This window comes from Salvelinus sp. IW2-2015, linkage group LG13, assembly GCF_002910315.2.
Source record: "Salvelinus sp. IW2-2015 linkage group LG13, ASM291031v2, whole genome shotgun sequence".
In the NCBI taxonomy this organism is placed as follows: domain Eukaryota; kingdom Metazoa; phylum Chordata; class Actinopteri; order Salmoniformes; family Salmonidae; genus Salvelinus; species Salvelinus sp. IW2-2015.
In genome coordinates, this window is record NC_036853.1 from 42,824,870 (window position 1) to 42,851,892 (window position 27,023).

General features: G+C 41.0%; 2 protein-coding genes and 1 long non-coding RNA gene across 5 annotated transcripts; 2 read left to right on the plus strand and 1 right to left on the minus strand.

The window, feature by feature from the left end:
* Positions 1-276: 276 nt before the first annotated feature.
* Positions 277-3,606, minus strand: LOC111971522 (extracellular superoxide dismutase [Cu-Zn]). Of its 3 annotated transcripts, none has more exons than XM_023998341.2 (2): positions 3,411-3,606; positions 277-1,159 (listed from the first exon to the last, which is right to left on the minus strand). In XM_023998341.2, exons 1-2 carry the CDS (start codon positions 3,443-3,445, stop codon positions 490-492), a joined length of 705 nt encoding a protein of 234 aa, XP_023854109.1. In that variant the 5' UTR covers positions 3,446-3,606; the 3' UTR covers positions 277-489. The 3 variants fall into 3 exon arrangements, with proteins under 3 accessions (XP_023854109.1, XP_023854110.1, XP_023854111.1); XM_023998342.2 differs by having other exon boundaries at positions 3,496-3,602; XM_023998343.1 differs by having other exon boundaries at positions 3,380-3,460.
* A 428-nt stretch (positions 3,607-4,034) lies between these two features.
* Positions 4,035-5,650, plus strand: LOC139028551 (uncharacterized). Its single transcript, XR_011480800.1, has 2 exons — positions 4,035-4,115; positions 4,246-5,650. It is a non-coding gene; the product is annotated as an uncharacterized lncRNA (long non-coding RNA).
* Positions 5,651-13,560: 7,910 nt separating this feature from the next.
* LOC111971524 (ATP-dependent RNA helicase DHX15) lies at positions 13,561-26,343 on the plus strand. Its single transcript, XM_023998344.3, has 14 exons — positions 13,561-13,723; positions 14,773-15,121; positions 15,830-16,023; positions 16,625-16,784; positions 17,825-18,043; positions 18,284-18,451; positions 18,718-18,804; positions 21,505-21,654; positions 21,957-22,065; positions 22,315-22,506; positions 24,209-24,331; positions 25,133-25,323; positions 25,464-25,633; positions 25,843-26,343. Exons 1-14 carry the CDS (start codon positions 13,662-13,664, stop codon positions 25,958-25,960), a joined length of 2,292 nt encoding a protein of 763 aa, XP_023854112.1. The 5' UTR covers positions 13,561-13,661; the 3' UTR covers positions 25,961-26,343.
* Positions 26,344-27,023: the final 680 nt, after the last annotated feature.

The window sequence follows — 27,023 nt, forward strand, 5'->3', positions numbered from 1 at the left end:
ACAATAGCATATCCCATCCCTGGATTGAGGTATGTTTTCCGACCCATATCTTGTGCCATCACCACGGTGTCTTAATGTAAACATGATTGCGTTTTGACCCAAGTGCAGCTCGGTGTAAACAAACACAACGGTAGGGTCGGTATCTTCTAGCTAATATAAGAGTATTCAGTATTCATTTGAAAGATATTTTTTTGATATACCGGTAAAAGTATAATGAAATGTAATGGAAAGAAATACACAAATTTCTCAGAAATTATTTACAAAGCACACTTGGAATTTCAATAAAGATCTTTTCAACGTTTAATACAAGATACATGAATTGCTATCAGCTATGGTAAACCTGTCCTATCCCTTAAAATAAAAGATAAACATGACTTTAAAAGAGAAGGAAACATTTTTGTAATTTAGATCTGGATAAAATTAAAGTAATGAAATGAAGTTGTCTTGCGATGAAAGGTGGTGAGCTCAGAAAGAAAAGAGAAGAATAAACTACGATTCCCATCCCCTTCTTCTCTGCTGTCGATTATGGTGCTTATCCCACAGTTTGGGACTGCTCATCCCGATGGTGCAGCACGCCAGCCTCCGCCCAGCATTACCATGTAGCAGGCTCCCCGCATCCCCGCCCTGCCCTAGGTCGTCTGCCTTCTCATGGACCACCACCGCCCGCCCAAGCACCGACAGCCCCCCGAAAAGAGTGGCACTTGATTCAGTCAACTTGTGAACCCTCCCCTGGTGGGCCACAAAGTTCCCAAAGTCCCCCGGGTGGCTGGGATGGGGGACCCTGTAAGGGTTGTAATGGCCACCTGTGGAATCGCAGCCCTCGCTGAAATCCCCGTACTGGTGGATGTGGATGGCTTTTGGCTGATRATCACTATGACTTGGGAAACCATGGAGAAGAAAGAGGACTTTGAGGCTTCCCTCAGGGTATTCCTGCTTGAACAGCACCTGTCCATACACGTTAGGTAGACCTTCGCCTAGTTTGGTGCTGGGTCTCATTTTGCAGGCTGCATAGACAGTTTTGTTATACTCCGTGGCCTCTGGTGGGGCCATGTTGGAGGCAGCCTCCTGGCTGTGTGTAGAGGAGCAGGCTTGGAAGCTTACCAGAACCAACAGGAGTATTGGATGAAATAAAGGCATGGTCCTAGCTATTTTATGTAACCTAGAAGAAAAACAAAATACACAATCAGGATCTCATAGTGTCCACAGAGCAACCATGTTTTATCATTAAACTAACCTGTAGCCTAACTAATGCACATAAATATAAACTGATTTAAATTGGGAGGATGAAGCCTTTAGGTCAAAGTTGGGATTTTAAGTCCATTAAACTATTCTATACTATTCTATACTATTCTATATTTCAGTACACTTCTTTATACATTTATAATATTTGCCTAACACTATAGACTTGTAGTAGGCTAACCATTGTCTACCTAACCTTGTAGATATTTTTGAAAGATATGCCCTGTCATATTTACATTTAGAATATTTAGGAAAGGCTATTGAAAAGCCAGGTTTACCTGCCAGGCTGGTATTACAGAGACGTGGGGAGGGTAAATATCTATACTACACTACATGCTTAATTTAGCCAATACTACAATTTCTGTTTAGCCTACTTCTCTAATACGAATAGGTTTAAACACATATAAACACTATAGGCAGTGGTGTAAAGTACTTAAGTACTACTTAAGTAGTTTTGGGGGGGTATCTGTAGTTTACTACTTGTATTTTTGACAACTTTTACTTTACTACATTCCTAAAGAAAATAATGTACTTTTTACTCCATACATTTTCCCTGACACCCAAAAGTACTCATTACATGTTGAATGCTTAGCAAGACAGAAAAATTGTCAAATTCACACACTTTCAAGAGAACATCCCTGGTCATCCCTACTGCTTCTGATCTGGCGGACTCACTAAACACAAATATTTCATTTGTAAAGATGTCTGAGATTTTGAGTGCGCCCCTGTGTAACGGATGCGAAATGGCTAGCTAGTTAGCGGTGGTGCGCGCTAGCAGCCTTTCAGTCGGTTACGTCACTTGCTCTGAAACRTAGAAGTAGTGGTTCCCCTTGCTCTGCAAGGGCCGCGTCTTTTGTGGAGCGATGGGTAACGACGCTTCGTGGGTGACTGTTGTTGATGTGTGCAGAGGGTCCCTGGTTCGCGCCCGTGTCGGGGCGAGGGGACGGTCTAAACTTATACTGTTACATTGATGCTGTTGACCCGGATCACTGGTTGCTGCGGAAAAGGAGGAGGTCGAAAGGGGGGTGAGTGTAACGGATACGAAATGGCTAGCTAGTTAGCGGTGGTGCGCGCTAGCAGCCTTTCAGTCGGTTACGTCACTTGCTCTGAAACCTAGAAGTAGTGGTTCCCCTTGCTCTGCAAGGGCCGCGGCTTTTGTGGAGCGATGGGTAACGACGCTTCRTGGGTGACTGTTGTTGATGTGTGCAGAGGGTCCCTGGTTCGCGCCCGTATCCGGGCGAGGGGACGGTCTAAAGTTATACTGTTACACCTGGCTATCCGTAAATTAAAAATTAAAAAATGGTTCCGTGTGGTTTGCTTAATATAAGGAATTTGAAATTATTTATACTTTTGATACTAAAGTATATTTTAGCAATTACAATCTTTTTTTTACACTTAAAACTTATTCGGGATCAGTGTCCTGTCCACGGGACGGTTAAGCTAACATTGGCTAATGCGATTAGCATGAGGTTGTAAGTAACAAGAACATTTCCCAGGACATAGACATATCTGATATTGGCAGAAAGCTTAAATTCTTGTTAATCTAACTGCACTGCCCAATTTACAGTAGCTATTACAGTGAAAGTATACCATGCTATTGTTTGAGGAGAGTGCACAATTTTGAACATGAAAAGTTATTAATAAACAAATTAGGCACATTTGGGCAGTCTTGATAAAATAATTGAACAGAAATACAATGGTTCATTGAATGACCTTTCACTTGCATTTCAAAGATGGTATAAAAGAAATACAAAAGAACGGGTTTTTTTTTTTCTTCGTATTATCTTTTACCAGATCTATTGTGTTATATTCTCCTACATTCCTTTCACATTTCCACAAACTCAACTGTTTCCTTTCAAATTGTACCAAGAATATGCATATTCTTGCTTCAAGGCTTGAGCTACTAGCAGTTAGATTTGGGTATGTCATTATAGCCGAAAATTGAAAAAAGGTTTTTTAAGTATATTTAAAACCAAATACTTTTAGTCTTTTACTGAAATAGTATTTTACTGGGTTACTTTTACTTTTCTAGTCATTTTCTATTAAGGTATCTTTAATTTAACTCAAGCATGACTATTGTGTCGTTTTTCCACCACTGACTATAAGCTATAGCTTGTAGTAATAATTGAGGAAAACACACCCAAATGAACACACATTCCTCAGTCGCTTACGGTCTTTGAAGTCCAACGTATTTCGGATTTGGCATGCAATTTTTTTGAATATATGTTGATGGCGTTCGTGATCTCTGTAGCCTACCTGTCTGGCGAAATCACAATTCTTGACAATTGTCGGAATAAACCATCGAGGTTGTCACAAACTTTGCAGAGCCCGTCAATCTTGAGGGTGTTCGATTAAGTGCACCGGGCTATGGTCCATGACATGAACGGGTAAAAGTAGTGAGGGTGGAGCACCATTCTAATAATCTCAAATAGAAAAAGTAATCTGCACCGCTCGGTCATGTTGTAAACACGGCAGCGTGATGTGTAGTTCAGAAACATACATCTATTTTAGTTTAATTGGGAATTCAGATAAAGTATTTTTATCAAAAGCAATCACTGATGGCAGGGGGAAACACAGAATCCTACTCATTACCACGTCACTTTTGTTTTGAGCCGATTTGGCACCTGGCTCACGGCAGGGTGRAAGCCGGTTCCTAAACGAACGCATTAATAAAATCCTCTCCTTGTGTAACCAGAGGGCGTAGGTGGTGGGTGGAGCCGGGGTGAAGGGACACATTCTTTCCAGGTCATTTCGCTCGGGGGCGGTGCTCTACGTCACGGTGGGCGTAGGTTTCAAAGTGCATGGACTGTCCAGATGCTCGTCCACGTTCAACCGAGGACCCTCCGCCTGGGACCTTCTTCATAAATTAAACTCTGGTGGGTTTATACTTTATAGTTTACAATTGAACTTTCGTATTAGTACATMATTTTGCTTTATTTGAACTAACAATAGCTAGCTGGACCAGTTTTCCCAAAAGTTAACGATGTGTAAAATTTTGCTTTCTAGCAAACCAACAACGTCAATGCTGCTATCAAGCCAATCTACTTTAGATGAAGTGAAATTTATGAAATTGATCATGACTAGATTTAATCTCATTTCACTGCAATTGGTTAGTCAACGTGCAATAATACCTGTATACTGTCAATCACTGAGATTCATTATTTGCCTTCATTAAGAACTCTTAATCTGATGGATTTTGGATGTCTTTGATTTTATAGATTTTTTTTCAAGGGCCTATACATGAGGCCAACTTTACCATAATTTATCCTGGAGGCATTGGGCATACTCACACATCCAGTCTCATTACTTTGCGTGAATGAAACAGTATCTCTCAACTTTTAACAATGCAAAATATTAATACAAAATAATTTGTTTTAGCTTCTTTCTATTCTGTGGCTACATTATTAGCAAACAACGTGAATTCAGAGATTACATTTGTTTAGGCTACTTCATCTTTGTGGCTCCCTGATTAAACAGTAACATCCATTACTGTAGTTAGGCTTGGTATGTCCACCAGATGCATGTCTACCAGATCAGTGGAGACTGGTGGGAGGAGCTATAGGAGGACTGGCTCATTGTAATGGCTGGAATGGAATAATGGAATGGAGTCAAATGTGTGGTTTCCATATGTTTTATGTGTTTGATACCGTTCCATTAATTGCATTCCAGACATTACAATGAGCCTGTCTTCCTATTGTTCCTCCCACCATCCTCCTCTGCACCTGATGCATCAAACTCTTTGCTTTCTGGCGGAGGTCATTCGTTGTCAATGGAGCAGTCAGCAACGCAATGTTGGGGATGCCACACTAGGCTGCGGTGCGTTCTGTGTACCGCATGCGTTCAATATTTTCAACTCTTGCTTTGCTTTACCATGTGGTGGTACAAATGGAAGTACACACACAGACTCCAACTAGCTAGTTTTTAGCTAGTTGAAAAGCGAGGTACACATCAGGCAAAACAAAACGCATCTGCATCTGGTGGACATCGGACGTACCCCTGCACATCGACTCGGTACTGGCACCCCTTGTATATAGCCAAATTATTGTTACTCATTATGTATCTATTATTACTTGTATTATTAATTGTTTTACTTTTCTATTATTTCTCTATTTTCTTTTGCTGCATTGTTGGGAAGGGCCCGTAAGGAAGCATTTCACTGTTAGTATACACCTGTTGTTTACGAAGCATGTGAAGAATAAAATGTTATTTTAATTCCAAGTCGGAAACTTCCAGAGCTCCGACTTTCGACCTGAAGATCACTGACGTCATGATTTGACCTAGTTTTTTCAGAGTTCCCAGTTGTCTTGAAAGCACAATGGGTGTTTCTCAAAATCCATACTCCTTTGAGGCGTTATATGTGTCTATACCTTAATTGTAAAATGTCATATTAAACTAACAACTGATAAATCAATGATTATTGTAGAGTGATTATTGGAAGACTCGAGCTGCTCATGCTCCGAACACGCAAATTGGACCAGGGAGGCTGGAGTATGAGTCCAAATCAAAGTATGCGAAACGGAGCACGGAGAGCACTTCTCGAATGCGTACTCCGTTTGAACATATTTTGAAGAATGTATCGATGCAAGCTTCAATGGAAGTATGCAAAGAAATATGACGCAACCACAAAAAAATGGACGCAAAAATGTATTGAAATCAATGGCGGACATTATTTGAGCTGACATTATTTCTCTCATTATTTGAGAGAAAATACACTCTGACTTCAGAATGAAATGTTGCCTATTCACATCTCATACAGTATGGTTGCCTGACTGCAATATGTTATCTTGATATGTTAATAAATACATGCTGTGTTAATTTTGGCATGTTTACCTGGCTATGTACCATAGATAGCAAGCCCATAATAAGTCAATAGGGGTAACTGGCGAGCTACTACTACTATTTGCTAGCCAGCCAGATAGCCATGAAAAAATTGTTAGCAAGCTGTCAATGAAGAATTGACACCTATCTTGCATAATATTTGTTTTAGGTCATTTTTGCCTGTTAAACTATCTGGTTAGCTACATTACCACGATTCACATATAGCTAGCTGATAGTTAAGAAGTAAAAGGGTTGCTTTGTGTATATATTCTTCTCTATTGCCATTGTTGTCCTGGCTGGAAGACGGTTCAGTAAATAGGTATTGTAAGTTAACTGACTAGCCAGGAAAAATTGGTGGCTACCCATGAAAAATGTACATCTACCTTGCATATTTTTAATTTTACCTTTAGGCAAGTCAGTTAAGAACAAATTCTTATTTACAATGACGGCCAAGGAACAGTGGGTTAACTGTCTTGTTCAGAACGGAAGATTTTTACCTTGTCAGCTCAGGGATTTGATCTAGCAACCTTTCGGTTACTGGCCCAAAGCTCTAACCACTAGGCTACCTGCCGCCCCGCATAACATTAGTTGTAGGTCATGTTTGGCCGTTTAACTAGCTGACTAGCTAGATTATTACGATTCACATATCTAGCTGATAATTATGTATCAAAACATTTGCTTTGTGTATATCTTGTTTCGTCTATTGTTGCCATTGCCATAGCTGGACAAGTTGTATAATTGTTTTATTATTAACAACAAATCAATACAAAAAGTACATGGGGAACACATATCAAATCAAAGCAGATGTTATTGTGAGTGTAGCGAAATGCTCTTGTTTCTAGCTCCAACAGTGCAGTAATATCTAACAAGTAATATCTAACAATTTCTCAACAATACACACAAATCGAAAAAAATCTAAAACTGTTATCGTTTTATATATATACACTACCTGTCAAAAGTTTTAGAACACCTATTCATTCAAGGGTTTTTCTTTATTTGTACTATTTTCTACATTGTATAATAATAATGAAGACATCAACACTATGAAATAACACATATGAAATCAGGTAGTAACCGAAAACAAATCCAAATATATTTTATAAATCATGTCGCCGCCCTTTGCCTTGATGATAGCTTTGCACACTCGTGGCATTCTCTTAACCAGATTCATGAGGTAGTCACCTGAAATGCATTTCAATTAACAGGTGTGCCTTGTTAAAAGTTAATTTGTGGAATTTCTTTCCTTCTTAATGCGTTTTAGCCAATCAGTTGTGTTGTGACATGGTAGGGGTGGTATACAGAAGATAGCCCTATTTGGTAAAAGACCAAATCCATATTATAGCAAGAACAGCTCAAATAAGCAAAAATAAAAGACAGTCCATCATTACTTTAAGACATGAAGGTCAGCCAATCCGGAATATTTCAAGAACTTTTAAAGTTTCTTCAAGTGTAACCACAAAAACCATCAAGCGCTATGATGAAACTGCCTCTCATGAGGACCACCACAGGAAAGGAAGACCCAGAGTTACCTCTGCTGCAGAGGATAAATACATTAGTGTTAACTGCACCTCAGATTGCAGTCCAAATAAATGCTTCACAGAGTTCAAGTAACAGACACAACTCAACATCAACTCTTCAGAGGAGACTGCGTGAATCAAGCCTTTATGGTCGAATTCCTGCAAAGAAACCACTAATAAAGGACACAAATAATAAGGAGAGACTTTCTTGGGCCAAGAAACAATAGACATTAAACCGGTGGAAATCTGTCCTTTGGTCTGATGAGTCCAAATTTGAGATTTTTGCTTCCAACCACCGTTGGATTCAGAGTAAGTGAACGGATGACCACCGCATGTGTGGTTCCCACCGTGAAGCATGGAACATGGAGCTGCATTCTGCAGTGATACGCCATCCCATTTGGTTTGCGGTTATCATTTGTTTCATTATCATTTGTTTTTCAACAGGACAATGACACAACACACCTCCAGACTGTGTAAGGGCTATTTGACCAAGAACGAGAATGATGGAGTGCTGCATCAGATGACCTGGCCTCCACAATCAACCGACCTCAACCGAATTGAGATGGTTTGGGATGGGGGTTGGTTTGGGATAGGGTTGAGATGGTTTGGGATGGGGTTGGACCGCAGAGTGAAGGAAAAGCAGCCAACAAGTGCTCAGCATATGTGGGAACTCCTTCAAGGCTATTGGAAAAGCATTTCTCATGAAGCTAGTTGAGAGAATGCCAAGAGTATACAAAGTTGTCATAAAGGCAAAGGGTGAATACTTTAAAGAATCTAAAATATATTTTGATTTGTTTAACACTTTTTTGTTTACTACATGATTCCATATTCATTATTTTATAGTTTTGACGTCTTCACTATTATTCGAAATGTTGAAAATAGTAAAAAAATATATAAAAACCATTGAATGAGAAGGTGTGTCCAAACTTTTGACTGGTACTGTATTTCTAACAATGTCAGACTAGTATTAGGCATACTTGACTACTCAGACCTAATAACCAAGGATAGCTTCATATAATATTGGGATTTTTCTAAAGCTTTTGACACAGTGGAACATCCGTTCCTCGTCCATTCACTTGAGAAATTTGGTGTTGGTGATGTTTCCTGTAAGGCTATTAAGACTCTCTATACGAATGGTAACAGCTCTATTAAACTGACACTTGGCACTTCACCTAGATTTGAGTTAAAGAGAGGAATTAGGCAAGGTTGTCCTATCTCACCGTATCTGTTTTTATAAATCATCCAACTTCTTACATTCTTTAAATAATAGGTATTTCCTATTAAGGTATTTCCATAGCTGGTAAAAAAATAAATATTATAAGCCAGCTGGCTGACTATTTTCTGAAAGACGCTAGTCAGATTCCCATATCGAGCAATGTGATAGAATCATTTTCCAAAGCATCAGGTCTATGTCTTAACATTAATAAATGTGAACTCATGGCTGTCAAAGATTGTGTGACACCCTCATGTTATGGTATTCCAGTGAAAGAAGAACTTACATATTTTGGCATAACCAATACTAAGGACTACGGTTTGCAACTGCACATGGAGACAAAGATTGTACTTTTTGGAGAAATGTCCTCTGGTCTGATGAAACAAAAATAGAACTGTTTGGCCATAATGACCATCGTTATGTTTGGAGGAAAAAGGGGGAGGCTTGCAAGCTGAAGAACATCATCCCAACCGTGATGCAGCATCATGTTGTGGGGGTGCTTACAGCAGGAGGGACTGATGCACTTCACAAACTAGATGGCACCATGAGGGAGGAAAATTATGTGGATATATTGAAGCAACATCTCAAGACATCAGTCAGTAAGTTAAAGCTTGGTTGCAAATGAGTCTTCCAAATGGACAATGACACCAAGCATATTTACAAAGTTGTGGCAAAATGGCTTAAGGACAACAACGTCAAGGTATTGGAGTGGCCATCACAAAGCCCTGACCTCAATCCTACAGAAAATGTGTGGGCAGAAGTGAAAAATCGTGTGCGAGCAAGGAGGCCTACAAACCTGACTCAGTTACACCAGCTGTGTCAGGAGGAATGGGCCAAAATTCACCCAACTTATTGTGGGAAGCTTGTGGAAGGCTACCTGAAATGTTTGACCCAAGTGAAACAATTTAAAGGCAATGCTACCAAATAATAATTGAGTGTATGTAAACTTCTGACCCACTGCGAATGCGATGAAAGAAATAAAAGCTGAAATAAATCATTCTCTCTACTATTATTCTGACATTTCACATTCTTAAAATAAAGTGGTGATCCTAACTGACCTAAGACAGGGAATTATTACTAGGATTAAATGTCAGGAATTGTGAAAAACTGAGTTAAAATGTATTTGGCTAAGGTGTATGTAAACTTCTGACTTCAACTGTACCTAGTTATTAACTAAATTAAGGAAGTTTCTTTAAAAAGTATTAATACATATTATCCTGCCAACCACTATATGAAGTGATAAAAATTACCACCCAGAAACATATTTTTTGGCATTCTATTCATGTTAGGAATCTGTGGCAAGATATCAGTAGATTTATAACTGAACACATTTATGAATTGAACTATATTTTAAGACAGCTGGAAGAAGCTTCAGTGAATGGGGAGGTGAAGCGTGAGGTAATACAGTAGGGGGGATGCGAGTGGTTCTCAAATGTATTGTTTTATTCATTCTCCACACTCTCGTCCTCACAAGAAAGTACTCAAGAGAACGTGGTCGGAGAACACACTCGGAGCATGAGAGTGTGGAGCACGGTATAATGCATATTGAGAAACACCCAATGTGTCCCCATTGCTTATAGAGCTCGCCAGTTTGTTCTAAAATCCGGAAATGAAACCTCTGGTTTGTTCAGCCAGAGATTTGTGTATAATGAGGAGATGCCCAAACAATGGAAGTCAATGGGCTCGTTTTAGTGAGATAGCAACCGACCGTTGTCCCAAAGGCGGGAAAGGCAGGCAACAAGTTTAGGTCCAAAATAAATCAAGACAAACGTATTGGGCTTATTTTGAACAGATTTTGGGGAGATGTTATCTCTCGCTTCGCCTCTTCCTCTCTGCATCACCCCTTCCGGTAGGGCAGTGGTTCCCAAACTTTTTATAGTCCCGTACCCCTTCAAACATTCAACATTCAACGTACCCCCTCTAGCACCACGGTCAGCACACTCTCAAATGTTGTTTTTTGCCATCATTGTAAGCCTGCCACACACTATACGATACATTTATTAAACATAAGAATGAGTGTAAGTTTTTGTCACAACCCAGCTCGTGGGAAGTGACAAAGAGCTCTTATAGGACCAGGGCACAAATAATAATATAATAATAATCAATAATTTTGCTCCTTATTTAACCATCTTACATATAAAACCTTATTTGTTCATTGAAAATTGTGAATAACTCATCACAGGTTAATGAGAAGGGTGAGCTTGAAAGGATGCACATAACTCTGCAATGTTGGGTTGTATTGGAGAGTCTCAGTCTTAAATAATTTTTCCACACACAGTCTCTGCCTGTATTTATTTTTCATGCTAGTGAGAGCCGAGAATCCACTCTCACATAGGTACATGGTTGCAAAGGGTCTTAACAGCTGGAGTTGCCAAGGCAAGATACTCTGAGTGCAGCCCAATCCAGAAATCTGGCAGTGGCTTCTGATTAAATTCATTTTTCACAGAACCGCTTGTTGCAATTTCGATGAGGCTCTCTTGTTCAGATATCGGTAAGTGGACTGGAGGCAGGGCATGAAAGGGATAACGAATCCAGTTGTTTGTGTCATCCGTTTCAGGAAAGTACCTGCATAATTGCTCACCCAACTCACTCAGGTGCTTCACTATATCACATTTGACATTGTCCGTAAGCTTGAATTAATTTGCACACAAAAAAATCATACAATGATGGAAAGACCTGTGTTGTTGTTCTTGTTAATGCAGACAGAGAAGAGCTCTAACTTCTTAATCATAGCCGGAATTTTGTCCCATACATTGAATATAGTTGCGGAGAGTCCCTGTAATCCTAGATTCAGATCATTCAGGAAAGAAAAAACATCACCCAGATAGACCAGTTGTGTGGGAAATTCGTCATCATACAAGTGGTCAGACAAGTGAAAATGATGGTCAGGAAAGAAAACTTTAAGCTCCTCTCAATTAAAAAATGTGTCAATACTTTGACCCTTGATAACCAGCTCTCTTCTGTATGTTGTAAAAGCGTCACATGGTCACTGCTCATATCATTGCATAGTGCAGAAAATACACGAAAGTTCAGGGGCTTTGCTTTAACAAAGTTAAAGTGTATTTGTATTTTTCTAATAGGCCTTAATGTGATCTACAATTTCTTGTCACATAGAATATTGAATATCCTGAAAACAAGTAGCCTAGTCCTAGAGACAGAATGTAAAACCTGCGGATCTTACGATAATGTAGCCCATTTTCTCAGTGCACGCTACCAAATCACTGTTGTCAACTCCTCAGTAAGGAAAGTAGCTATTGGCTGTCCTAAAAGTCGCTATAAGTAGCTAAATGACGTCATCGCCTAATTTGCATAATTGGCAATGTGCATGTAATTGTGATGGATTCTGTAGGAGAAAGGAATAACGTCGTGGGAGAGACAAAAAGTGAGTAAAAAAACACCCTAAATATGTTTAGAACTACAAATGAACTTTCTTCTGTCAATTCTTGTTTTTTTTATGTCACAATTCCAACCCTCCTGCTTTATCCGGGCTTGGGACCGGCAAAAGTGACCCAAAAGAGACACTGGCGGAGTTACTTAGTTTTTAATTAAATTTTTTATTTTTTTATTTTATTTTTCTTAATTTGGTTTGGTTTTTAACCTTATGGTCCACTTAGGAGCCTACAACAAGTCACAGTAAAACATTAACATTTTTAACCATAACATTTTTTTGTATACAATCTACATTAACAATCTAAAAATGAACTAAAGACACAATAGAAAAAAACTGTCAATGGCAATGTGAGAAAATTATGGTAACTAGTCTGGCCCTAATTCAGGTTAATTAAAAAAAAAAAAATTTATGTAAACCAGGGCCGCATTATCCAGCGGCGGCTTCCCGCATGCGATTCATTTGCAGTCTAGACGAGGAGTGATGAACATGCTCTGACTGCAGCTGGGAGGGACTGCTGCGCGAGGACTGGGCGTGGGGCCCGGCCCACCGCAGCACCCGCTGCTCGTTGAGAAGAGTAAGAACGATACGTGCTTTCACGTCAGAGTCTCCAAAAGTCTCCAATAACACCAGAAAAAGTCGCTAGATTTGTCGCTAGTCGCTTTTTTGAAAATGTGTCGCTAGAGGGGTCTGAATACTCGCTAAATATAGCGACTAGTCGCTAAGTTGGCAACACTGTAAATAGAAAGACACCAAGTATACTGATAACTTCCGCTATTCAACTGTGCTGAAACATTAATGAGTCTGACCGTGTAACAACTGTTATGGCGCAATGATACAGAGGATGGCAGCAGTGAGCAACACATTTGTTACTGTTTTACCGAAGATGTTTTATAACTAAACCAAGATAGACAATCGCCCCTCGTTTCCAATGGGGAACAATTTACCAATAGTGGGCAGATTCAAGCACGAGTTAGCGAGATCCTATTGGCGTGTTCTAGCATAATCTGCATATTTGCGTTAGGGGACGCCTATTCTGTGAAGTGCGCGTGTGCAAGAACTCAATTCGCCTTTGCGCACCTTCTAAACAACACGATTTTTAAAAACGTTTGCATAGGACAAGGTCTACAATACTTAGTCCACTATGTTCATAACATATTCTAGTTTTTTGAACAGACAACTGTATTGAGATCAAATGTTTAATCGATAAGAAAATTTGCAGAATGTCTGCCAAAATCCATCTCCTCCCACTGCCCATTAGTGAGTGGAAACGCCAAGCGGATGCTTCACATTTATAATCCAGTGAAACACCTGTCTCATTGTTCTAGTCCGTGGTTTTACCCTTTGCAGGAGCACAACCAGTGAGCTAAAACAAACTGCTTCCGGGTTACCCGAATTTGCTTCCTCGCGCGGAACACTGTACCTAGCCGGTTGTAAGGAAACTAGCTAAATATACGCTGTTATTTTAAATCTGTGTTTGTTCATCATGTCTAAAAGACACCGTTTAGATTTAGGTGATGACTACTCCAATAAAAAGAGATCTGATGGGTAAGCTTCTCGTTTCATGCATCTACTGTCTTTCGGGTAGCAAGTTTTTGCTAGCGAACGGCTAGATTGTTTTGTTTAGCTAGGTACCAACCGGCAAATATTGCGTCTTACTAGTTATCATTTATAAGCTGGCTACTTTGTAGAGATGATACACTATTAGTTACATATCCGCGAGTTTCCTGTGTTAATCAGCCTGTGACGCTCGTGTAGTCATGTTGACAAGGCACGTGTTGATGTTCTGCGGCCTAGCGCTAACGTTAGAGTAAACTGGCTAGCCATAATGTTAACTCAATTCCACGATGTCTTTACATCAACGGAGTTGGGTGGACTGGAGCTCCGACGTCACATACAATTGAGTTTTTATTTAAAAAACTACGACACCCCAAAAAATAGCCCGCAATTATGCGACACATTGTCGTTTTCTGTGACATCGGAGCTCCAGTCCGCCCACGTCTTCGCTCAACTCTGTTTATGTACACGAGCTGGGTGGCAGGTAACCGAAAATTTGCCAGTTCTAATCCCTGAGCCGACAAGGTGAAATCTGCCGTTCTGCCTTTGAGCAAGGCAGTTAATCACCCACAACAACAGGTGCCCAATGTGGCAGCCCCATGCACTTCTCTGATTCAGAGGGGTTGAGTTTTGGTTGGGCCTTGTGGGAATTGACGATAAATGTAATCCTTTAATCATGGAGTTGGGGTTTATTTGCCAATTAATTGGCCAAGCTATTTCTCAAGTTCAGGAACTAGCCTCTCAGCTGCAAGATAGCCAAATAACCAACACTTGCGTATTCTAATATTGCATCCAACTTGCATTAGCGCATCATCTGATTTAATCTACATACAATAGTCTTTTGGGGACCAGGTGAAAAACTTGCATATTTGGATTCCATGAATGGGTCATCTGTAAAGTTTCCTGCTGTAGAATGGGCAATGAATAATATAAATACACTGATTATTGAGTAATAATAATGTCCCACTACATTAAAGTGTACTCTATTTCAAGTAATATACTATTGTGGGTTGACTTATGTATATTCTTCTATTTTTCAGGAAAGACAGAGATCGCGACAGGGACCGTGACGAGCGMTCTAAAGACAGGGAGAGGGACAGGGACCGTGACAGAGATCGGGACCGGGACCGAGATAGGGACGTGAAGCCCTCTGTCGTGCCCCCCAACACCATGATGGCCGGGGGAGGCATGCTTCCTCTCAAGCAGACAGCCATGCAGCAGCAGATCAACCCGTTCACAAACCTGCCCCACACGCCGCGCTACTATGAGATCTTGAAGAAGAGGCTTCAGCTGCCTGTGTGGGAGTACAAGGAGCGCTTCAACGACATCCTGGCACGCCACCAGAGCTTTGTGCTTGTCGGAGAGACGGGCTCCGGGAAAACCACACAGGTGCAGTTCTGTTCAATAGTCCTTAAACATTAAGGTCTAAACAGCTCTTCCCATTGGGCAAGTCGGGGGTATTTTTTTGGGTTGGCCGAAAGATTATGATCACTTATTTTCACCTACCCACGGGAGGAACCAGAAAGACCAAACTACTAGAATTCTTTGCATTTTGGTTATCTGTATAAAAAAAAWATATATATTWWAAAAAAACATCCCCTGCCCAATGGGGCAACTTGCCTGACTGCTCAGGTCACTTGCCCCGGGAAATAGGGAAACTCTAAATGTTAATATCTGGCTTAAATTCTTCTGTTTCTCTACTTTTGCAGAGGTGCTTCGTTTGCATWTTTTGCATTGGTAAATCTTCATGCTTGTAACAGAAGAAGCAGTTTGGATTGACCTTTAGTTTGATCTCCGGTTCCCTCTGTGTTTGTGTTTCTGATGGAATCAGATGGGTTATACTGCTTACTGTACACCTTTCACCCCCCCCCCCCCAAACACACACATGCCATGGAAGGGCAAGTGTTACATCACTGTGTTTACACCTACTCTGTTCCCTCAGATCTGCAAACACAGAAGAGGTAGTGGATAAGGGACGTTTGTAATTGGCATTCCAGTCCACCCCCCTCCCCTCCAAAGCAATGCACTTTGAAATATGTTTATGTTGTTTCAGTTAGACAGACACATCCATAACATGCCCTCCCTTTCCCTCCTCAGATCCCCCAATGGTGTGTGGACATGGTGAAGGGCTTGGGTGGCCCCAAGAAGGCGGTGGCCTGTACCCAGCCCAGAAGGGTGGCAGCCATGAGCGTGGCCCAAAGGGTGGCCGACGAGATGGATGTCATGCTGGGCCAGGAGGTGGGCTACTCCATACGATTCGAGGACTGCAGCTCCGCCAAGACCATACTGAAGTAAGCAACTTATTGTCTGGATAGTAGAGGCTACATCAGGGTTATTCAATTCCAGGCCTAAACACTTCCGGTTTTCATTCTTGCATACTACCAGGATCATAATTATTAGGGCACGCACGTAGCAAAGCGCTGCAAGATGTTATGCAACAAAATTAGAAAATGAGCATTTGTTATTGGATAAGTTCAGATGGTACCATTTCACTCAGTTTTTAAGAGTTTTCTTCTGTTTTGTGCCTACTCAACACAACATAGGTAAAACCAAAAAAAACTAAGCATTTTGGCCCTTCAGAACTGTAATTTGAATACCCCCAGAATACACGATCCAAGAATTTGGGGTTATAGCCAGTTAATTCAATTCAACACACACAGCTTCAGTCAAAATAGTTTGGACATGCTTTAATGAATAAGAATTAAGTTATTTTAGACTACTGTGGTCAACAAGTATTTGGTATAGTGTTGCAGCTGCACACTAAAAGAGAGCAAAGGTTGTTTATAATTATTCATTTTGAAGAGGCATAAGATCAATGAACACACATTTGATGTTCAAGCCATCACTCGGTCAGCATCTGCTATGTTTTAAACCGTGTCCTTCCCCTTTAAGGTATATGACAGACGGTATGTTGCTTCGGGAAGCCATGAACGACCCCTTGCTGGAGCGGTATGGCGTGATCATCCTGGATGAGGCCCACGAGAGAACGCTGGCCACGGACATCCTAATGGGAGTACTGAAGGAGGTGGTCCGACAGAGGTCAGACCTCAAGGTACAGCCTCTGAGTCCAGGGGGGAATCTCAAGTCTTTCCTCGATTCCTCATGTCCTTGATTTGGATCTTCTCCTTTGTGTTTTGAGAAAGAGGCGAGGAATCAAGGAAAGACAAATGAGGGTTGGTATCTCTTCTTTTTATTTTTGCATTTAGTCCATTCTGGAGATAAATTTGATTCATTAGTTTAATTTAAATTAGCTTGTTTTTGGATGGAGTTAAAATATCATTGACCATAACTGAATGAGTCGCATGAAGAATGAAAACCCACATATGAATTGTAAATTTTGCTTTACCGTTGAAATTATTTTCAAGTCCCAAAACAACCCCTGGCTTAGCCCATTCCCCATTCCTCTACAAAAGGCCAAAAGAGCCACTGAACACGCCAATTGGCACGTGTTTTTCTGTTGCTTATTAGAAAAATTAGATTTCTGTCTTGGTGTGTTTCCTGACAGATTCTGCATTTGGTTAGTTTGTCGCCCATGAGACACTGTAGACACGGAAGCCTATTTCACTTCTGCAAAATCCCCAGAATGACTCTAAGATACTGTAACTCAAGAAATTTGTTAATTAAGACATGTTTGCAGAGGATGTTTTAGTTGGTCAATTTTACGTGTAAGTTGTTTGTGCAGTATTTGCAATCACTGCAGCTGTTCACCCCCATGATAGTGGGCAAATGGACATTGTCAAATCAAAACCCAACCTTCATTTATCCGTTGTGACGCACTGATTATCCAAACTGTTTAAGACGACACAAGAATAACTGTTTCTGACTCATATCGATGCCACAGGCCGTTTTCAAAGGGATTTCTTTGCTTATTAAAGGCAGTCACTCTTTAAGGGTTATGTTTTTGGATTGCTTTTGACTTACCTTAGTCCCAATGTAATTTAGCCAAATTATTTGCTCGCCCATTCTAGATCCCTATTCAAACGTAGATGTTTCCCACTTTGGCTCCCATAGTCAGGATTTCACTATTGTACACTAAAAGTGACATTGCAACAACCACAAAGCATTATACAGGAATATGTTCTTTGCCCACAGGTGATTGTGATGAGTGCCACGTTAGACGCCGGGAAGTTCCAAGTGTACTTTGACAGCTGTCCGCTGCTGACCATTCCCGGACGCACACACCCCGTGGAGATCTTCTACACCCCTGAGCCGGAGCGGGACTACCTAGAAGCCGCCATCCGCACGGTCGTTCAGATCCACATGTGTGAGGAAGAGGAGGGGGACTGTCTGCTTTTCCTCACCGGACAAGAGGTATACTTCCACCCCTTCTCAAATGCAATCCAGATAGTTTGAGTTGGTTCGCTGTTCAAGAGATATACCTCCAGCCCTTCTCATATGCAGTCAAGATGGTTCAGTTCAGTGTTGAAGAGTGATACTGACAACACCAAGGTTGTCGCCTGAATATAAGTTGAATTGTTGGGGAGGTTTAACTTTCAGGATACCTGTCTGCTGCTCAACATGAATATTGCCTGACTCTGAACTGTCTATCAGGAAATTGACGAGGCCTGTAAACGGATCAAACGGGAGATCGACGACTTGGGACCTGAAGTCGGAGACATCAAAGTCATTCCACTATATTCCACACTGCCTCCCCAGCAGCAACAAAGAATCTTTGAGGCAGCCCCCCCCAGGAAGCCCAGCGGTGCGATAGGAAGAAAGGTAGACCAGCAGAACACTGCAAAAACAGGGTTGTGTTCAGTAGGAAGAAAACATTTTGGAACTGAGTGAAATGGGAAGGTACCTCCTGAACTTATACAATCAGATTTAAATTTTCAATTTCGAAATGTTTTGCTATGGGGTGCCCTACTGAATATACAACCCAGATTTCATACGTTGGTGCTTGTTTATCACCAAATATTTCCAATGGCTTATGATGTAAGTATGCAAATTGTCTGCTAGTGCTAACCCCAATGCCTGTTCCCTAGGTTGTGGTTTCGACAAACATTGCTGAGACATCCCTTACCATCGACGGAGTGGTGTTTGTGATCGATCCCGGTTTTGCCAAGCAAAAGGTAGGCTGCTACTCCTCTCCCTCTATAATTTTTTTCCTTGTCTCGTCATTTCAAACCCAGAGGGAATACCAGGCACTAGTACTATGAACTTGTACTTTTTTTCAATAACAGGGACACTTGAACTGTCTGTAGTCCACAATCTGAGCACAATGCAGATAGAAAAGTAATAGTAGTTCATTAACCAGGTTTCCATCCAACCAGTTCAAGCGGATGAATTACCTGACGCATAAAACAACTCATGACAGGCCTCATAGAAACAGAATGTTATCAGTAAAGTTTCCCAATGTCGACAAAACAAAATACGAAAGACAAGATAGGATAGGATCTTTTTTTTTGTCTGTGAAGTAGATTTTGCGACAATTGTGGTAGAAATGCTTTATGTGCAAATATTGAAATAAAAACCTTCATACTTTTGGCCATGAAGTGTATATGGACACCCCTTTTAAATTAGTGGATTTGTCTATTTCAGCCACACCCATGTATAAAATCGAGCACACAGTCATGCGAATCCCATAGACAAACATTGGCAGTAGAATGGCCCGTACTGAAGAGCTCACTGTCTTTCAACGTGGCACCGTAATAAGATGCCACCTTTCCAACAAGTCAGTCCTGCTAGAGCTGCCTTGTCAACTGTAAGTGCTGTTATTTATTATGAAGTGGAAAAGTCTAGGAACAACGGCTCAGCCGCTAAGTTTTAGGCCACACAGACTGCCAAGGGCTGTAGCGTGTAAAAATTGTATGTTCTTGGTTGCAACGCTTACTACCGAGTTCCAAACTGCCACTGGAAGCAATGTCAACATAAGAACTGTTTGTCGTGAGCTTCATTAAATGGGTTTCCATGGCCGAGCAGCCGCACACAAATCTAAAATCACCATGCGCAATGCCAAGTGTTGGCTGGAGTGGTGTAAAGCTCGCCGCCATTGGACTCTAGCAGTGGAAACGAGTTCTCTGGAGTGATGAATCATGATCTGGCRGTCCGACGGACAAATCTTGGTTTGGCGGATGCCAGGAGAACGCTACCTGCCCGAATGCATAGTGCCAACTGTAACGTTTGGTGGAGGAGGAATAGTGGTCTGGGGCTATTTTTAATGGTTCGGGCTAGGCCCCTTATTTCCAGTGAAGGGAAATATTAACGCTACAGCATACAATGACATTCTAGACGATTCTGTTCTTCCATCTTTGTRGCAACAGTTTGGTGAAGGCCCTTTCCTGTTTCCACATAACAATGCCCCGTGTACAAAGTGAGGTACATACAGAAATGGTTTGTCGATCGGTGTGGAAGGACTGGCCTGCACAGAGTCCTGACCTCAACCCCATCAGACACCTTTGGGATGAATTGGAACGCAGACTGCGAGCCAGGCCTAATCGCCCAACATCAGTGCCCTACCTCACTAATGCTCTTGTGGCTGAATGGAAGCAAGTCCCCGCAGCAATGTTCCAACATCTAGTGGAAAGCCTTCCCAGAAGAGTGGAAGCTGTTATAGCAGCAAAGGGGGGGACCAACTCCATATCAATGCCCATGATTTTGGAATGCGATTGTGCCAATGTAGTTTCTAAGTGAACTTAGTCATGTGATATATTTTGTTGTACTACCACTCGAAAAAGCATGCAGAATTTATAGGCAGGTGGAATAAGTTATGATCAACTTTATAACTTATGTCTTTTCTTGGTGGTTAAGTGCACTGTGATGAGCTTCATGCAAATTTCCACTAAATATCGAGGGTAGGCGATCATTTGAATGATGCTGGTGACATGATGACCGGTTTGCTTGGCTGCCAATTATCAATTACAAATGATCTGGTTTTTATCATATAACCTACCCTGCCCACTTTATCAGCAAACTGTCTTTAGAGCATGCGCCAAAAACATGTTGGGCAAGTTTGCTATATTATCGCAACAGTTTTTGGGACAAAATCATCGGTGGAGTTGAAAATGCAATGGAAACCCATTTAACTTAGATTATTTAATTCGGTACATGGGGAATTTAACCGCAAAATTATTTAATGTTCACTACGTCATTACACACAACGTTTATCCTCAACAAATCAGTTTGACGGAAACGCGCCTCTGGTGGGAAAATGTGCTTATCTGTCGCCAATTGTATGAAACCTAGCGACAGTGAATTTTTTGAGAACATACATTTGTTCCCTTATTACCTGTTTATTTTACCTGGGATTTGAACCAGAAATTCTCCCGTTACTTATCCACCTCTCTGCCGTTGCAGACTAGCACTTGTGTAATGGGTTCCCCTTCGCCCCATATCCAAATCCCTCCAACTGTACCTACAGATGAACAAGTGATAATCTTCAATCATTTGTGTATTCATTGATTTTCACCTGTACATCTGTGGTACAGTTTAAGTAATGAATGTATGATTTAAGATTAACTCTAGAAGGGCTGTCCATGTCATTCACTGTGGACTTAACTGTTAAGTTCATGTTTTAAGTATCCCTATATTTCTGTTATTACGGCGCTATCACTCTGTTGTTAGTACACCTGCGCAGTAGTCTCACTGTAGATGGACCTGACTTGAGTTTGATGGCAACTATGTACTGTGGTCATACAGTGAAGTAAACATTGTTAAACTGGGACGTGGTGTCATTTTGAGTTAACATTAACCAACGTGGAATCAGCATCCAGCATTTTTTTAAATAAAATAAAGACTTGAGTGAGAATGTTGTCTACACCTATAACCCACAGGTGTACAATCCTCGTATCAGGGTGGAGTCTCTCCTGGTCACGGCGATCAGTAAAGCCTCGGCGCAGCAGAGGGCGGGCCGTGCCGGCAGGACACGGCCAGGGAAGACTTTCCGCCTCTACACTGAGAAAGCCTACAAGACCGAGATGCAGGTGAACTGTCCTGGATTGTAGAAATGTTGGGGCAAAGTATACGGTCGAATGAAATATTGAATAAATTGTGTTATCTTATGGATAATGTTGAGGACAATTAATTTATTACGGAAATGTTTGTAGTCTAACGTATCTCATGTGGTGCTGGGCATTTTACAGAAGCCTGTTTCGTCCTTTACGTTCAGCTCTTGTTAAACACATGATTTGGCAGAATTAGCCGAACTTGTTACACAACGGATTATATGATACCAGTAGAATGGCTTCATGTTCTACTGATCTGACTATTTTCCTTTCCACTACAGGACAACACGTATCCTGAGATTCTCCGGTCCAACTTGGGTTCTGTCGTGTTGCAGTTGAAGAAGCTGGGTATCGATGACCTGGTGCACTTTGACTTCATGGACCCACCAGGTGAGGAGCCAAGGTTTTGCTGGAATACCTGCCTGTTGGAAGTGCTACTTTAGTTTGAAACTGTTTCATTTGAAACTGACTGGCAGCCATTTTTCTTGATATACCTCTTGACCAGCCATTTTATCATAAAATATAATTTGTTGATTGATTCTTTGACAGGCAGAAAAGTAAAAAATGACAAAGAGATCAAACATGTTCTATGCTGTACTGATCACTTGCTCCTCTTGCTTCCTCCCTTGCGATGTCAAGCCCCGGAGACCCTGATGCGGGCGCTGGAGCTGCTCAACTACCTGGCGGCGCTCAACGACGACGGCGACCTGACAGAGCTGGGCTCCATGATGGCAGAGTTCCCGTTGGACCCACAGCTGGCCAAGATGGTGATCGCCAGCTGCGAGTTCAACTGCTCCAACGAGATCCTCTCCATCACCGCCATGCTGTCAGGTAATGGCCCAGGGCCGGGGTGGCTGGCATCCAAAGTCGCCCAGTGCCCACCCTTGGCACCAGTTGGCACCCTCTCAACCCTGTGGTTTCCAATTTAATGCAAGGTGGAGATCTCTAAATTGATTGTCTCATCAGTGCTTTGTTAATGCTATTTGTTAATTCCTGGAAGAGTTCATTAATATTTTGGGAAAGTAAGGAGGTGGCCCACAGTTAAGGGGGCTTGCAGATCTAGTTAGCAAAGATGCTAGAAAGTATTAGATTTATATGGAGGGCTCAAGTTAACAATATTTGGTAAGTATTCCTCAAATCAAAATGTGATATAACAAAAAGCCAAATGTGGGAAACTTCTGCTGTATAGGGCCCCACGGACAAATACACTTTTTTTGGTCTACATAAAGGATTTGGATTGCTTACTGGTTAGATACCTTAAATTGCTAATTGTCATTATCAATCAAGTGATGGTTGATGGAAAAGTAAACTGAAAGCCAATTGTATTCTGTATCAAATTGAAAAGTTGACCATGTTTCTTCCAGCTTCTTGAAATATGGGAGTGTTTATCCTCAGTGCAATTGGGCAGGGCAGGCATCTCAATGTAGTGTTCTTAGATAGGTCTAAAACATTGCCTCTGCATTTGTTTAGTGGTTTGTCTATGGCTGCTTTAATGGTGTCTCTTGATGTATTATTGGACCAATTGCACCGGCAGTACAAGATACCATGGCAAGCAATGTTTTTTTATCGTCAAGATGTTGTCATGGTCTTACTCGTCAAATTTATTTCTCATCAAGACCTGATCTTTATTTTTGATTTAAGTGAGGTTTACACATTTTACAGGATGATTTGTTATCTGCATGTGGGTGGTTGATTTAGGTTAAGCTTTCTTGGCCAGTTTTGGTTTTACTACCGGGGGGGAAACTATTTGCGTTCAATATGGCAAGATAGATTTCTGATTTTATCATATAGAATGTTCAGTGTTTGGACTTTTCACAGTATTTCAAATTGGCATTCCCCTCGTGTTTTACTCATACACATTTGTGATTTGGTTGTGGTCAATTCATTATCAACTCAGGAGATTCATAGAAATTCCAGTTCAGTACAAAGGCCATACATTTTTTGATTCTTGTAACGGTTCCTGAAATTCATGTTGAATTTGGTCTGCGACTGTAAAATGACTACCTTGAATGTCAAATATTCATTTAAACATGTATGAGTAAAGCAAAATTAGGCTTACAGGCGGAACATGAAAGTAATGATCGGTGGTGTTGCAAAAACTCCCAATTTGGACATATTGATGTTCTTCCATACAAAGCYGTATGTCAGTAGTGACATCGTATAAGGACATCTATTTCCCTTTTTATAACGTCAAGGCCATTGACTTGAATGTGAAATGGACTTGGATTCTCTTGAATGTTATACATATATATATACACTGTTCTCAAGTTCAATGCTCTTTTAACGCTCTGCAGGTGTGTGAAACCTCTTTGTTTTGCAGATGTGGTTAGGTGTTGACTCCCTTGACAAGCTAGTAGCCAGTCATCATGCAGTCGGAAGAGCCCCCCCTCATAAACACACCACTTGGTCCTGCCCTGCCCCCTATGCTCTCTGTCAAGTGTTCTAGCTACAATAGGCCTTGTTCCTCTGTTCTTTGAATGCTTGACTCATCCCTATGGGCGTCTGTGTTGGGGCCCATACCAACCTTGTCTAGTCCCGCAGTGTTTCGTCCGCCCAACCGAGGCTAAGAAGGCGGCGGACGAGTCCAAGATGCGGTTCGCCCACATCGACGGAGACCACCTGACGCTCCTCAACGTCTACCATGCCTTCAAACAAAGTAAACATGGCCACCACAAACATCTTATTTTGATAGGGTCAAATTAATTAAAGGGACAGATTAGACTCCAAAATCAACGTTAATCAGATGTTTTAGACCTCAAAAGTCCTATACCTATACATCCTATACCATCGGTTGTGTAGACCAACCTTAATTAATGAAAGACTAAAGATAAGCACCACAAATCTGGAATTAACATGGGATATTTGGATCTATAAGTTGATGGACTGATACATGGGCCGTGTCCGAAATCTGTCTTACATACTTCTTACTAAAACAACATACTGTGTACTTAATTGTACTACATACTATTTAGAATGTACTGTTTAGTAAAAAACCTAATGCAGTAAGCAACAAATGTCACCCATCCTGAGAGTGCACCATCTGATGCGCATTTGCGTTGATTCCCGCAGTTCGTTAATTTGGGTACAGCGTGTCCCCTTATCTCATCATCAGCTAATAATCAGCTGTTGTCAAACACACGTGAGTCTGGAAAGACGATTCTCTTCCTCAAGTGTGCAGCAAATTCTAATAGAAGAGAAGCCGAAATGAGTATAACAAACATCCTGCATTTAAAGCATACTTTATTATTTTTTAAATTTACTATAAAACATTCGGTTTTCGCATACCTAAAATGCCTACTATGTAGAACGCAAGTATGGGTAATCGAACATGGCCATGGACTTATCTCAACAGAAGATTAACTTTTGAAGACTGATTTTTAAGTGTTATGTCCCTTTAAGTAACTTACTTTGAAACATGATGCTTATTTGACTTGCCGTCTTTGTTGTCGTTTCTCAGACCACGAGTCTACACAGTGGTGCTACGACAACTTTGTGAACTACCGTTCGCTGATGTCGGCCGACAACGTGCGCTCGCAGCTGTCCCGGATCATGGACCGCTTCAACCTGCCCCGGCGCAGCACCGAATTCACCAGCAGAGACTACTACATCAACATCCGCCGAGCGCTCGTCACAGGCTTTTTCATGCAGGTTAGTCGGTGCACAGCAGGGCAAGTTCCATTTCAATTAACTCCGAATTGCATGAATTGAAATGGAATTGAGTTAAGTGAAAAAAATACGATTTATCTCGCATTGTGTGCATTTTCTGAAATGTTTTCTTGTTTGCTTAGGTGGCTCATTTGGAGCGCACGGGCCATTATCTCACAGTCAAGGACAACCAGGTGGTCCAGCTACACCCGTCTACCGTCCTGGACCACAAGCCAGAGTGGGTGCTCTACAATGAGTTTGTCCTCACAACCAAGAACTACATTCGCACCTGCTCGGATATCAAACCGGAATGGTACGTTTGTGGTCATGAAGTATAACTCAGAAATGTCCACTCAAATAAAACGATTAGCGAATACACTGTAAATAACAAGGGTTTTTGATAAGCATCAACATTTCAAAACTAATTTATCTCTTATGTCTTACGTCGTTTACAGGTAATGCTTTTATTGGATATTTTGATTATATTCTACGACTTTGCTTTAATTGATCTTGTCTCCCCAGGCTGGTGAAGGTTGCTCCTCAGTACTACGAAATGGGCAACTTCCCACAGTGTGAAGCCAAGAGGCAGTTGGAGCGAATCGTTGCCAAACTCCAGACCAAGGAGTATTCCCAGTACTGATTAACAGCGACTGAAGAGAGGAAGACATCCTTGAAAGAGCTTGGCACAATTCATACTTTAAAGTTGTATCCTATCTTCAATCTTAATGTTTCTTGATTCAAGATATGATTTTTATAACTTTTTTGTTTGTGGTTTTTCTGTCCATTCAATAGCAACGTGTATAACTGTAAGCATTTATGAAATTGATCTCAATGGTGAATATTAGGCTATTCTGATTAGAGATTTTCGAAAAGGAATACAATTAACATGTTAAGCATGAGTATTCATGTGGATATTGTTGATGTTCCTCTAGGAAATTGTGAACCCTGAGAAAGTGTACTTGCCTAGGTTGTCCTTGTTTCTTCAATAAAGGAGCTTCGACTTGAATAAAACAATGAATAATAGCTCATGGTCTTTATCTAAAATGTTCAACTGTACATTATTAACCTGTATACCCAGGGGTGAAAGTGGATTTAATTTCTTACTGGTAAGGGAATTACTACCAAAAAAATGTTATGCGTCTAATCATAGAATTACATATAGAATCCCAATTCATTTAGTGACCTCCGTGGGCCAATTAGGCCTATAAAGATTAGTCAACTTTGATCATGTGTTTATACCACATTAAAAGGTAATACAACTACTTATGTTTTCATCTGATTGTCAAAAAATCGCTTCAAAACGCTCTCCTGTTGACTACCGGGGCATATTTCACCTCTCACTAAATTCCAGCATCCAAACAGTGCACCTGCAATTTGATGAATGGAAAGCAAAATCTGTTAAAAAAACAAAACGTGTAATGAAGTTCTGCGTTTGTCATTAGGCACACTACACTTATAGCCTGAATTGATGTGTCCAGTGCTGTATGTGCACTTCTCTGTCTGGGCCACATATCTCCGCCTTGATAACATTTCTTGTCGAACCATGATGCAATTTGGAGAGTATACTGCACATTTTGAAGTCAATTTGCTCATGTTCAGGCAGCTGACATGCRGTAATGTTAAATAATGGTGCAATTGCCAACAGTTTTTGACAGATTTTATTATTGTGCTAGGCTTGTGTTTCACTGGTATAGCGTACCCCC